The following is a 14,454-nucleotide window of genomic DNA, read 5'->3' as shown; positions in this document are numbered from 1 at the left end:
TTTGTACCCCAGGAGATAAGCTGCTTGAGTATCTATTGTGTATTGTGATGTCTTAAAATTTAGTTTGACCATGTTTTGGTAAAACTGCAATGTGTTAAAGGTTTGTAGGAATATTTTTCTTCCTCTTTTAATTCCCTGTTTTGCATAGCGTAAAAATGTTTTTATATGTAATATTTATTGTACTGTGCTGCTGCCATTTTTGTTTGACTGGGAGTGGTGAGGATTCTAATTCTGCTTTTGTGAGGTTGTGGACTCAGTAAGCCAAACCTCTGACTCCTCAGTTTCCCAGACTCCACAGCACTGATTCACTACTGAGCATGTCCCTAAAGTTCAGCACAGATTCATCTCAACTAAAAGCCGAGATCCTTAGAACAGACATTTATAGAACATTTCTGAACTTTCCCAAATTCTTGTGAAAAAATTTACAGCGCATACTGCATTGTACCCAAATTATTATATATTTTCGGAGTCTGTCCATTTTATACCGACTTGACAAAAATGACTTCACAGCCCTGACTGTTCTAGCCTGTTACTGGACTTGGCAGTCTTGTACCGAATACCTTGGCATCAGTGTAGAGCAGTGATTGGCTGCAGCGGTTGTTTATTACAGTCGGGTCATAACTGGGAATGAAAAATCCTAGTGAATCATAAGAAACAAATACCAACATTTACATAACATGTATAGGCAATGTATGTGGTAGGCACTGTTGCTCAGCCAGCTCCATACTTGGTGGGTGTAGGCTGATATTAGCCTACAGCTGCTGTGATAACAATGTTTAAAGGGTAACAATCATTTTTATTAAACAGTACATATGAAAATAATTAAGAAATCTGCTTTCTCTGCCAGGACTGATCTTTCACTTTCAAAATTGTCAATTCACAGGTAAAATCTATATTCAGTGAAGAGCTACTTTCCAACTACTGAGATGGATGACCGATGCTACTGAAAAGATTCTAACTAGATAGAAGGCAGAGGAGGGAGGAGCTGGACCTAGAGTTCCTCCTCTTTCCCCTCGTCTGCATAGAATCTTACCGATAGCAGCTGCCATCTCCATCTTAAAATGCGAAAGTCTTGAATTCAGAATTTTAACAATGGTAGATCTGGGCAGAGAAAATAATTTCCCTGATATGTTACAAAGTTGCTTAATTATACATTTTTACAGCGCCATTTATTCCATGGCGCTTTACATGTGAGAAAGAGACAAATATAGACAAGTACAATAAACAAGAGCAAAACAAGGCACACAAGTATAGAAGGAGTGATGACCCTGCTTGTGAGGGCTCCGTCTGCAGAGGATGGAAGTGGATACACTAGGAGAGGGTATTTCTGATTGTGTGGTGGTTCAGTAGACTGAGGATCACTGCAGGTTGTAGGCTTGTCGGAAGAGGTGGGTCTTCAGGATCTTTTTGAAGGTTTCCATGGTAGGTGTCTGCTGTGTTGGGGTAGAGAAGTCTTGTATGTGGTTGTGGGAACAAGAGATAAGAGGGGAGTAGAGAAGGAAATCTTGAGAGGATCGAAGGTTGTGTGTGGGTGAGTACCGGGAGACCATGTCATAGATGTATGGAGGAGACAGGTTGTAGATGGCTTTTTGTATGTCATAGTTAGGGTTTTGAACTGGAGCGTCAGGACGATAGGAAGCAAGTGAAGGGCTTGGCATAGGGGAGAGGCTGGGGAATAACGGGGAGACAGGTAAATCAGTTGGACAGCAGAGTGTAGGATGGATTGGAGTGGTTCCATAGTAGGAGATTGCAGTAGTTGAGGCAGGAGATAAGGAAATGCACTAGTGTTTTTGTGGGGTCCATGGCCAAGGAATGCACGGATGTGGGAAATATTTTTGAGTTTGAGACTGCAGGAGGAGGCAAGGGCTTGGATATGTGGCTTAAGAGAGGGCAGAGTCGAAGATCACCCCGAGGCACCGAGCATGGGGGACTGGGGAAAGTGAGCAGCCATTGGCATTGATGGATAGGTCTGGTGGGAGGGGTAGAGTGAGATGGGGGAAAGATGATGAATTCTGTTTTGTCCATGTTCAGTTTGCTTATTTTAATGTGTACTATTGATTTATGGAAAAAAAAGACTTGTTTAACATCTTAAAAATTACCCATCAAAAAATCACCCTCTTTTCTAATATCTTGTTAAAGGCATTTGCATTCCATGGGAAGTGCGCGCAAATGGTATGCAATTTGCCAGCTTTCTGCTGAAAGCCGCCATCAGTCATCTGGAATAAGTTTCCAGCATGCAAAGCAGTGCTACATAGCTCTGCAGCACGGAAGTGATCTATCTGCCCTCAGCACATAGCTCATTTTTTTTGTTCTGTAGCATCATAATACATGCCCTGCTATTGGGACCATAGTTTTACTTTTTTAGTTTCTGCTGCCGCTCAGCAAATCTTCACTGTTCATGGCTGTTTTTTGTTCTAATCAGTGTTTTTGCATCAATAAGTGTGATTGTGATGGATTTTAAAGTGCTGCCATGTTGCAGAGAAAACTCGTCTAATAAAGTAAATATATGGCCCGACAGCAGCTTGCACATTTATCAGTCACTTGATATTACTGAACTATTCTCTCTGCACCAAGTGGTGAGAATCGCACAAACTTGGTGTTTAGTGAGGAGAGAATGTGGTATGAACGTGCTGCTGCTGTTGGGACAGTTATTTCGTTAAAAGCGTTCATTGCTGCTACACTACTTGCACCATACTCTGCAGATATTGGCTGTGTGTTACAATATTTGTGCACATAGCAACTTATGGCATTTATACACCAGTTGTGGCAGGATGGGGCCTGCTCATCAAACAATTCATAAGTTACACCACTAAAATGTGCTTCATCAAGACTGGGTGCACTACACCAGTATTAATGAATCGCCTTCGTTGTACAACAGCAGTGCGCTTCCTTTTTCTCCAGCTTCTGCATGTGTTTTGGATCGTGGGGTCGATGGCAGCGTGTGTTCTTTTAAAAAAAAAAAAAAAAAAAAAAAAAAAAAAAGCTAAACACCAGTATCTATAAAAACCCTTGATTTATACAAAGCACAGTAAATAAGTAAACATAAATATCTTTTGTTCTTGTATGTTTGCGTTGATGGGTATTCTTCTTATAGGTCTTGAGCAATCTTTCTCGTTGGCAAAAAACTGTCAATCATCAAGTTGGACTGCCCACTAGATTCCTAAGCAGAAGATGAGAAGGAATTGTAATGCAAAATTGCAAGTTTTGTAGGAAAGACTTAAATAATTCTGCCAGCTCCTAATTTTTATACCATGCTTTACACAAATTAGACTATGGTAAATGTACAGGATTTGTAAAAAAAAAAAAAATCTCTCTCAAACTTGCTGAAAACTGACAGTTATCTCATCATAGATCTTGTCACATCATTAGGATATGTCACCATGGTCCAATTGGCCCAGGGGCTGAGAAAACTTCCCTCCTAATGTCAGCGGTTTTTTTTTTAATTATTTTTTATCTATTACAATGCAATGGTAAATACATTTTAATTAATAATAAAGTGTCTGAAATTGCGCACTTTTTAAATTTTGTTTGCTATTTTAAGGCGAAAGAAAAGTAAAAGCAGAAGCCGCAGCCGCGAAAGGAAGCGTAGCAAGAGCAAGGAGAAGAAACGCAGCAGGGAGCGAGAGAGGAAAAGAAGTAAAAGCAGAGAAAAGAAGCGTAGTCGCAGTAAAGAACGGAGGAGGAGTCGGTCAAGAAGCAGAGATCGGAGGTTCAGAGGCAGATATAGAAGTCCATAGTACGTATATATACCTGTGTAGTATGTCCTAATTTCATTGAAGTAAGAAATTATCCGTAATTCCCTCTGCATCACTCTTCTAACATAGATTGATACTTGCTGGATTCTATTGCCATGGATGAAGCCGCTGTAAGACTATTGTACCAGATAATGGTCTGTCATCATAATTTAAAGTGCACCTCCTAAACAAATGGTTTTGGCATTCTGTTTCTGTACTATGGAGCACCAACTCTTTCACCCCCCCTGTCCCCTTTCAGAAGTTAGGCCGATACAGGTGCACTTGTACTGCAGTCACTTGAAACTTCTTGAATGCAGGTGATCTGCATTTGAATTGTTACTTCTAAAACACATTGACCGATCCAGTGATGATTTAGGTGTGTCATAGTAACAGGGGTGAGTAGTAATATATTTGATTACTTAATGTTCATGTATTTAGAGGTCGCATTGACATTTGTTATGCATTTGGCACTAAAGTCTAAATAAAGCTCGAGTGGTGCTACTTGCAAATGCACTGGCTTATGAAACCGTCCAAGAACTCATCACATTTTATAGGCATTGCATATTTGTTGTCCGTGCTTAGTGTTTTACAGGTAATTGCCAGTCAGAACAATGCGTTTTAAGTATTCACGCATTGGGTATTTAAGCTTTCAGTTTTAGATTTCCCTTTTATACTAAAGTCAACTTGTGATTGATGTCACTAGGTTAAAAAAAAAAAAAAAAGCTGTACAAACAATTTAAGGCCCTGTGCACACGGGGCAGATTCTGCTGTGGAATTTTCCACGCAGATTTTGCTAAATCTGCAGGTAAAATGACCTGCGTTTTACCTGCAGTTTTAGTGCGGATTTCCCCTGCAGTTTTCACCTGCAGATTTCTATAATGGAGCAGGTGGAAAACTGCAGCAAAACCGCGCAAAAGAAGCAACATGCTGCTTCTTTTATTCTGCACCAAATCTGAGCGGAAAAATCTGCAGCATGTGCACAGCGTTTTTTGTTTTACATAGCCTTAAATGGTACTGTACATCACGTGCAGTTCTGCAGGGCCAAATCTGCTGCAGAACTGCACAGAATCTGCACCGTGTGCACAGGGCCTTAAAGATTGTGGCTGCAACACTAGCCGAATTGGCTTTGCAATTAAATACAATTATAGATAAGAGTCGTAATTCTTTGCCAATTTTAGCAACTTTGCATTCTTTCTTTTTTTTTTTTTCTCACTTTCCTTAAAGCATGAATTATCACAGTGGATGTTTCTCAAAGTTAAAACTATAGTTTTTTTGTTTTTAACTAATGTGATTTTAATCTGTTTATAGTTCTGGACCAAAATTTGGTAGTTCCATGCGTGGTAAAATGGGAGTACAGCACAACTTGAAGATAAGGTAAGCAAACTGTTCTGTTATAATGTTTGGCCTTAAGAGTACCTTTAGGGTGTGTGCACACGCTGCGGCTTCTGCGGTTCCGATGTAATCTGAAAGAGAAGAAAAACACGTTATATTATACTCACCGAGGTGGGCGGTCCGTTCCGGTGGGTGTTGCGATCTGGCGCCTCCCTTCATGCGATGATGCCCTCTCCTCCCGTCCTGAAATGGCTCCGGCGCTGGTGCATTGCTCTGCCCTGTTGAGTGCAGGCATCGGTAGAGGTCTGGCACCTGCGCACTGCAGAATTCTGCTCTGCCCTCAACAGGGCAGAGCAATGCACCGGAGCCATTTCAGGACGGGAGAAGAGGGCGTCATCGCATGAAGGGAGGCACCGGACCGCAACACCCATCGGACCGGACCACCCATCGGACCGGACCGCCCACCTCGGTGAGTATAATATAACGTGTTTTTCTTCTCTTTCAGATTACATCGGGGGCTTATCTACACCATTACAGAATGCTGTAGATAAGCCCCTGATGTCTATGCCGGCAGCTAATATGCCAAAAAAAAGGTTTTCCTTTAAAGGTTTTCCTTTAAAGGGAATCTGTCACCCAGCCTTTGGCGGGCGATGAAAATGAGGTCGATCCGATGGGTGGTGTTCCCGATGTGTGCCACCTCCCCATCCTTGCCCGCCGTCCGCAGGTTATTGCTGAATTGGAGTAGATGTACGCCATTTTTTGCACGTGCGCTAAGCATTCATAGCTAGCGCACGCGCAGTATGCTTTGCCCAACTGCGGGCAAAGCCGGACTGCGCATGCGCCGGTTAACTAAGCCCCGGAAGTATTTTGCTGTGTTCCGGTGCTTAGATAACCGGCGCATAGGCAGTCCGGCTAAACGGCTTTGCCCGCAGTTGGGCAAAGCATACTGCGCGTGCGCTAGCTATGAATGCTTAGCGCACGCGCAAAAAAAAAAAAAAAGCGTACACCTACTCCAATTCAGCAATAACCTGCAGACGGCGGGCAAGGATGGGGAGGCGGCACACATCGGGAACACCGCCCATCGGACCGGACCGACCTCGTTTTCATCGCCCGCCAAAGGGTAGGTGACTGATTCCCTTTAAGTTGAGACAGCATCTGTACTTAGGATTAGCATTTTGCATGGATTAATGTGGAGAGTTTAATGAAGTGTGGATGTCCAGTATTGTAATTTGTTTATTTTGTAAGACACAATGTGTACACTGTTAACGCTATTTATTTATTTTTTAAAAGGCGTCGTTCAAAGAGCAGAAGCCCACAGAAGAGAGAAAAAAGCCCTGTAAGGTATGAAACTTTTTGTGCTTCAAATTCCTTCTGATTTGGTGAGGTGTATGGCAGGAATCATAAAGCCTCAGTGGGACCCATATTAAGTAAATGGGGCTCATAAGACCTAATTGGTATAAACCATGGCTTCTGATCCAAACCATGATTCATAAATATACAGTGCCCAAGGGCCATAATAGTATGTTTTTTGTTTTGTACAGACTGGTTCAAAAAGGATAGTGCAAAATTAGAGCATCCATATTCATAACCATTATAACATAACACAATTTTATTAATATGAAAAGACACACTGTCTTACCTATATACTACAAATGTTCAAAGTGATTTCCTTGGCATGGCAAGGTGCAAGTCCAGTTCTGTCCAGACACGTGCCACCATATCCTCAAATATGGACTCTATTATTTTAGTGATGGCTTGTTTCAGGTCAATTCACCATTCATGATCACTAAAATTTGCACCATACTTCTTGAATCTTCCTGTATTATACTAGGCTAAACAACTATAAAATGAAATGGTCTCTCTCAAACAAACTGATTAATATTTTCTCCCTTTTTGCCAACTTTCTATTTTTTTTATTTTTTTTTTAGAGGACCAATTGATAATCTATCACCAGAAGAAAGAGATGCCCGCACTGTATTTTGTATGCAGCTGGCAGCAAGGATCCGCCCAAGAGACTTAGAAGAATTTTTTTCAACAGTTGGCAAGGTAAGCAATATCAGCTTTAAGCATAATTTCTTGCCATGTCATTAGTGATGAGCGAGTATACTCGTTACTTGAGATTTCCCGAGCATGCCCGGGTGATCTCCCAAATATTTGGATATGTTCGTAGATTTAGTTTGTCGCCATAGCTGTGTTATGCGCGGCTGCTAGTCAGCCTGAATGCATGTGGGGATTGCCTGTTAGGAAATCACCACATGTATTCAGGCTGTCTAGCAACCGCAAATCATGCAGGTACGGCAACAGAAACTAAATCTCCAAGCACATCCAAATACTGAGATCACCCGAGCATGCTTTGGAAATCTCGAGTAACGAGTACAGTCATGGCCAAAAGTTTAGAGAATGACACAAATATTATATTTTCACATGATCTGCTGCCCTCTGGTTTTTATGTGTGTTTGTCAGATGTTTTTATCACATACTCATAATATGATTGCAATTATATTTCTGTAACAGAAGGTTATATTGACAGCTAGAATGAGTTAATGCAGCAAGTCAATATTTGCAGTGTTGACCCTTCTTCTTCAGGACCTCAGCAATTCTCCCTGGCATGCTCTCAATCAACTTCTGGATCAAATCCTGACTGATAGCAGTCCATTCTTGCAAAATCAATGCTTTTATTTTGTCTGAATTTGAAGGTTTTTGTTTGTCCACCCGTCTCTTGATGATTGACCACAAGTTCTCAATGGGATTAAGATCTGGGGAGTTTCCAGGCCATGGTCCCAAAATCTGTTTTGTTCCCTGAGCCATTTAGTTATCACCTTTGCTTTATGGCAAGGTGCACCATCATGTTGAAAAAAGCATTGTTGATCGCCAAACTGCTCTTGGACGGTTGGGAGAAGTTGCTCTTGGAGGACATTCTGGTACCATTCTTTATTCATGGCTGTGTTTTTAGGCAAGACTGAGAGAGAGCCCATTCCCTTGGCTGAGAAGCCACCCCACACATGAATGGTTTCAGGATGCTTGACAGTTGGCATGAGACAAGACTGGTGGTAGCGCTCACCTGGTCTTCTCCGAATAAGCCATTTTCCAGATGTCCCAAACAATCGAAAAGGGGATTCATCAGAGAAAATGATTTTACCCCAACCCTCAGCAGTCCACTCCCTGTACCTCTTGCAGAATATCAGTCTGTCCATGATGTTTTTTTCTGGAGAGAAGTGGCTTCTTTGCTGCCCTCCTTGAGACCAGGCCTTGTTCCAAGAGTCTCCGCCTCACAGTGCGTGCAGATGCACTCACACCTGCCTGCTGCCATTCCTGAGCAAGCTCTGCACTGCTGGTAGCCCGATCCGGCAGCTGAAACACTTTTACGAGACGGTCCTGGCACTTGCTGGTCTTTCTTGGGCGCCCTGGAGCCTTTTTGGCAACAAGGGAACCTCTCTCCTTGAAGTTCTTGATGATGCAATAGATTGTTGACTGAGGTGCAATCTTTCTAGCTGCGATACTCTTCCCTGTTAGGCCATTTTTGTGCAGTGCAATGATGACTGCATGTGTTTCTTTAGAGATATCCATGGTTAACAGAAGAGAAACAATGATGCCAAGCACCAGCCTCCTTATAAAGTGTCCAGTGGTGTCATTCTTACTTAATCATGACAGATTGATCTCCAGCCCTGTCCTCATCAACACCCACACCTGTTAATGGAGCAATCACTGAAACGATGTTAGCTGGTCCTTTTTAAGGCAGGGCTGCAATGATGTTGAAATGTGTTTTGGGGGATAAAGTTAATTTTCTAGGCAAATATTGACTTTGCAAGTAATTGCTGTTAAGCTGATCACTCTTTATAACATTCTGCAGTATATGCAAATTGCCATTAGAAAAAATGAAGCAGTAGACTTTGTAAAAATTAATATTTGTGTAATTCTCTAAACTTTTGGCCATGACTGTATACTCGCTCAACACTACATGTCATACTTTGTAAAATCAGTAATATTTATATATATATATCTTTTTCTTAGGTCCGTGATGTAAGGATGATTTCTGACAGAAATTCCAGGCGTTCTAAGGGGATAGCTTATGTTGAGTTTGTTGAAGTTGGCTCTGTACCTCTGGCAATCGGTTTAACAGGACAGAGAGTCTTGGGTGTTCCTATAATAGTGCAGGCTTCTCAGGTAAGTTACTATGCATGCAGTATGGTTTCGCTGAACTTTGTATTTGACTACATATGTATCCAAATGAAGCAAACGAGTTGGAGTTGACTAAAATAGTTCTACAACTGGATAATGACACAAATTCATAAAGGGCTTTTAAATAAATAATGTTAAATACTTGGTAGAAGACTTCTGAAAAACAATGAATTTTTTAAATACAATTCATCTTCAAAGTTGCATCTTTTTTATATTGCAGAATTACTTAAATAGCCTGATCCCTGAACTTATTTGCACAAACACATATTTCATCCAGCAGCAAGTGGCTCTTCTGGGTGAGCATCTGTGGATGTGAGTTGTGTGCAGGTACTGGGGAGCCCACACATAATTTTAAGTAGTGCTCCCAACACTGCAAAAAAGGCAAATGAAAACATTCATGAGACAGGCATAGTTGTTCTATGCAGCTGTCTCCCTGAAATTCCAGTTATGTTGAGCATTCCCATCTCATGCTTCTGTATCATTGCTTGCCTGCACTATATGGCTGAGACCCCACAGTGACAAGTGAGCATTCCTGCCGCACAGTTCTATATAGCTGTCTGCCTGCACTATAGCTGTGATCCCATAGTAACATTGAGCATTTCTGCCACACGGTTCTATATAGCTGTCTGCCTGCACTATGGCTGAGAACCCACAGTGATAGTGAGCAATCCTACCGCCGCCACACTTTTCTATATAGCTGTCTGGCTGTGCGGTATAGGCCAGGAATCACAGAAGTCACAACTGTAACTCTTTGCCATAGTGCTGGCAGATGGCTGCATAGAACTACATCTTCCAGACTCTTGAACCTTCCTATTTACACCCTAGTGTTATGAGCACTACTCAAAATGTGCTCACTGCTCTCAAAATGCAGTACAACTTGTTCAATTTGATGTAGCTGCTGCAGATCATTTCAGATCTGCTTATATCCTCTACATTAGACTATATACACTTTTTAGAAAGGACATCCTACACTTTCTTGATAAGCATCAATTAGTGACAACTAGAAGTGAGCACATTTGGAGAGAAACGTGACAATATTTTTAATTGTGTGGGGGGTTTTGTCTTACAGGCTGAAAAGAACAGAGCTGCTGCAATGGCCAATAACTTGCAGAAAGGCACTGCAGGACCAATGAGATTGTATGTTGGATCTCTTCATTTTAACATAACAGAAGACATGCTGCGTGGAATATTTGAACCATTTGGCAGAGTGAGTGTAAAAGTAAACAAATTGTCACAAATGTTTTTTTTTTCTATATTGCTATCTTTTCTGATTGTAACTTTTTTTTGTGTAAAGATTGATAGTATTCAGCTGATGATGGATAGTGAAACTGGCCGCTCAAAGGGATACGGATTTATTACTGTAAGTACTACTTTTACCGGGTTTTAGAATAGCAAGTTAAAGCATTCAGATAGATAATTTTAATTTTTCCTTATCACTTTTAGTTTTCTGATTCTGAATGTGCCAAAAAAGCTCTGGAGCAGCTGAATGGATTTGAACTGGCTGGTCGTCCCATGAAGGTTGGACATGTGACAGAACGCACTGATGCTTCAAATGCTAGTTCATTTTTGGATAGTGATGAGCTTGAGCGAACTGGAATAGACCTTGGTACTACTGGTAGACTTCAGCTGATGGCAAGGCTTGCAGAAGGTATGAATTATCAGAAATTTACTTTAGCCGTCACTTGTTTTATACATTTTTATTAAAAACCCATATCGGTTTTACTTTGACTTTATTACAAGCAATACTTTATGCAAATTGTGATGTTTCAATATTAAGTTAATGTATAGCCAAAAAGTCACCACTGTTTTTCTTTACATAATAAGATAAGTGTAAGGTTATGCACATGGGAAGGAGAAACAGATGCTACAATTACTAAATGGGAAACTGCTGGGGAAATCAGACATGGAAAAAGACTTGGGCATCTTAGTCAAATAAGTTTGGGAAGTTTGGTACGGATAGGTGGGATACATAGTATGGAAATGACAGCAGGGCGAGTTCTGTCCATACAGTGAGGTATATAATCTGCATGACACTCTTGGCAGTAGTCAAGTTAGGACTTCATTCAGTTTTGGAGAGAACGTAGTCATCTGTTCAATCTGGGGGGGTGGGAGGGGGCAAGGATGATGCCGCTAGGTAAACCTGGATATGTCGCACTGAAGAGCTAGAAGAACTTCTAGAAATTTCACTGTTTGTCAGACACGCCACTGTTGCATGCAATTTTCTAACTGGATTAAAAGCTTGCTGCTATGCATATTGGTGCAAGTCTCAGCGGTGTGACAGCCCCCCCCCCCCATTGATTAACAAATTATTTCCTGACCGCACTTTTAAGACTGTCGATCATGCTGCTCTTGCCTTTGCGGTTTGTTATGCGATTTATAGTAAGGTAGCTCGGAAACTGGTACTTTCCATTATATCCATAAGTGTGTAGCCTTCTCCTTTGCCTCATTGGGGGTCACAGGACCATGTGTGTATGCTGCTGCCGCTAGGAGGCTGACACTACGTGAATGCAAAAAAAAGTTAACTCCTCCTTTGCAGTATACACCTATTACTGGCTCCAACTCGAACTAGTTCATGCTTAGTGTCCGTAGGAGGCACTTAAAGGGGTTGTCCGGGCTTTTCACATGTCAGTGCATATCTGGGCTGCAGAATTATGACAATAAGTAATTTACTTTGTCACTAGTTTGCACGGCTTTCTAGATATTCTGAACAGAACTTCCAAGGGGGGGGGGCTGTTATGGCATTGAAATGAGAACTAGTCGTAACCTCCTACTCTACTCCAAACATGCCCTCTATAGCAACAACCCCACCCTCCATAGCTACAGGCCCTCCCCGACCACATGAAGAAGCCCTCATCACACAATAACGAATTCTTCCCCTCCAGCAGCCTCAGTGCAGAGAGCTGCTCCTCCCCCAGACACACGCTGAACAGTGTTCTATGGAAAGTGAAAGTAGTGAGGAGTGATAATCGTCCTGTATTCTGGGCCACTCCATGATTACAATACATAACTCATTATCAGTAATTCCTTCCCTCACTGTCCCAGGCTCCTGGCAGCAGTGAGAACAGACTGTGTGATGGGGGTCTGCAGCTTCTAATCTGCACAGGGGATGGCAGTCACTGATGAAATCTGTTGTGTGAATGAGACAGCTGTGTGTCACTGATATCTTCACACAGCAGCAGATTTGGTGCAGTGTATGTGCGAAGCTCCACCAAGCTCCAGTTACCAGCACCACCCACTGCCCACTCATTGGCTGGCAGTAAACTGCACCTGCACTCATCTCTATCATCATTCCAGCATTGGAAAGAACACGGCAGTGATCCTGTATTTGTGAAAGCAGCACAATACATACATACACCCCCCAACACTTCACACTGTTACAGCTGCTGATTGGACAGGCTGCTCCCATCAGTATTTGTGTCATTAGAGACACAGTGCTCACACATACACTGCACCAAATCTGCTGTGTGAAGACATCAGTGACAGAGAGCTGTCTCATTCACACAGCAGAGGCTTTGTCATACAACAGATTACATCGGTGACTGCCATCCCCTGTGCAGATTAGAAGCTGCAGACCCCCATCATTGGCCATCACACAGTCTGTTCTCACTGCTGCCAGCAGCCTGGGACAGTGAGGGAAGGTATTACTGATGAGTTATGTATTGTAATCATGGAGTGGCCCAGAATACAGGACGATTCTCCCTCCTCACTAGTTTCACTTTCCATAGATAACTGTTCAGTGTGTGTCTGGGGGAGAAGCAGCTCTCTGCACTGAGGCTGCTGGAGGGGAAGAATTTGTTACTGTGTGATGAGGGCTGCTTCATGTGGACGGGGAGGGCTTGTAGCTATGAAGGGTGTGGTTGTTGCTATAGAGGGCATGTTTGGAGTAGAGTAGGAGGTTACAACTAGTTCTCATATCAATGCCATAACACCCCCCCCCCCCCCCCTTGGACGTTCTGTTCTGAATATCTAGAAGACCGTGCAAACTAGTGACAGAAAGTAAATTACTTATTGTCATAATTCTGCAGCCCAGATATGTGCTGAGATTATGTGAAAAACTCGGAGAGCCCCTTTAAGTCTGGTCTTCAGACCATAATTTTTTTTTTTTTTATTCCATGTTTTACTTTCAAGGGTCCGACCTCCCCAAACCAACAGGCGGGAACGTGTATTGTCGCCCCCACGTACCCTCTCCTGCACCGTGGATAGGAGGGGGTACATGGGGATTTCTCGTTCGCCTTATTGGGGGACACAGAGACCATGGGTGTACGCTGCTGCCACTAGGAGGCTGACACTATGCACAAAAAAAGGGTTAGCTCCTTCTCCGCAGTGTTCACCCCACCGACCGGCAGGAAATTCCTCAGTTTAGCTTAGTGTCAGTAGGAGGTGGACACGAGTCTTTCATTAGACCCATATCTACCTCGATGTGCGTCGTTCCTTTTCAGGTTTCCGGAGGGATACAGTGTGAATGGTCACTACTGTACTCCCACAAAGAGACTGAGTACGGCGTGTACTGCCACCCCGTATCCTCATAGCTCTCAGTGGCGGGACCACAGCTTAGCACGGGTTGGTGCCAGCGATCAGGAGAGTCCTCGCCCCCCGCCTTCCACCCACTCGCCTACCAGAGCCTGTCGGTCGGATGAGGCGCGGATACCACAAAGACGCAGACAGCGTGGGATATATCAGGTACCTTTATTGCAAACGGAGGTGAGTATGCAGTCCAAGACGCGGCCCCCTGGCGGTTTCAGGATTCTTGGGAGCGGTCGCCGAGGGAGTACTGTGGAGTCTCTGCGCCGCCCGCGCCTCCCGGCGGCCGCCGCATTCGTACGGGCCCCGGCTGTTGCGCGGGCCTTGTTCTATGCTTCTCCACCTCCTTCTTTCTTCGGCGTTCGGCAGGGGATCCAGGTGATAGGTAGGGAGGTGGCTGCGGCGACGCTGCGAGACCTCCGCGCCGCCCCGCGCTGACAGGCGGCCGTCGCCATTAATTTAGTCCCCGACTTCATTTCGGGCCTTCTGACTTCGCGGCCACGCCCCCCGCTCTCTCTCTCATAGGCGGGCTTCTCTCCCGCCCGTTCTAGGACCACCCACCGCCTCTCAGAGCCTGCGGTGGGCAGCGGGCGGTACCATCTTTGCCTCAGCAGCTAGCTCCGCCCATCTTCGTTTGAAGGCGCGCGTTTATCCTGGTTCCCTCAGGCTGCCGCCATTTTATCAGCCT

General features: G+C 43.5%; 1 protein-coding gene across 8 annotated transcripts in view; it reads left to right on the top strand.

The window, feature by feature from the left end:
* RBM39 (RNA binding motif protein 39) overlaps nucleotides 1-14,454 on the top strand; it is a 43,488-nt gene that overhangs the window by 16,140 nt on the left and 12,894 nt on the right. For all 8 annotated transcript variants that reach the window (XM_073559397.1, XM_073559396.1, XM_073559395.1 and 5 more), the window contains 8 exons: nucleotides 3,542-3,736; nucleotides 5,043-5,108; nucleotides 6,357-6,407; nucleotides 6,995-7,112; nucleotides 9,078-9,230; nucleotides 10,315-10,452; nucleotides 10,540-10,605; nucleotides 10,689-10,893. In XM_073559397.1, coding sequence (XP_073415498.1) covers nucleotides 3,542-3,736; nucleotides 5,043-5,108; nucleotides 6,357-6,407; nucleotides 6,995-7,112; nucleotides 9,078-9,230; nucleotides 10,315-10,452; nucleotides 10,540-10,605; nucleotides 10,689-10,893 — 992 coding nt within the window. The remainder of the gene's footprint in view (nucleotides 1-3,541; nucleotides 3,737-5,042; nucleotides 5,109-6,356; nucleotides 6,408-6,994; nucleotides 7,113-9,077; nucleotides 9,231-10,314; nucleotides 10,453-10,539; nucleotides 10,606-10,688; nucleotides 10,894-14,454) is intronic.

This window comes from Dendrobates tinctorius, unplaced genomic scaffold (genome assembly GCF_039654945.1).
Source record: "Dendrobates tinctorius isolate UK_male_01 unplaced genomic scaffold, ASM3965494v1 ptg000270l, whole genome shotgun sequence".
Classification (NCBI taxonomy): Eukaryota; Metazoa; Chordata; class Amphibia; order Anura; family Dendrobatidae; genus Dendrobates; species Dendrobates tinctorius.
Note: the sequence above shows the minus strand (reverse complement) of the source record. Positions and strands in the feature narration are given on the sequence as shown.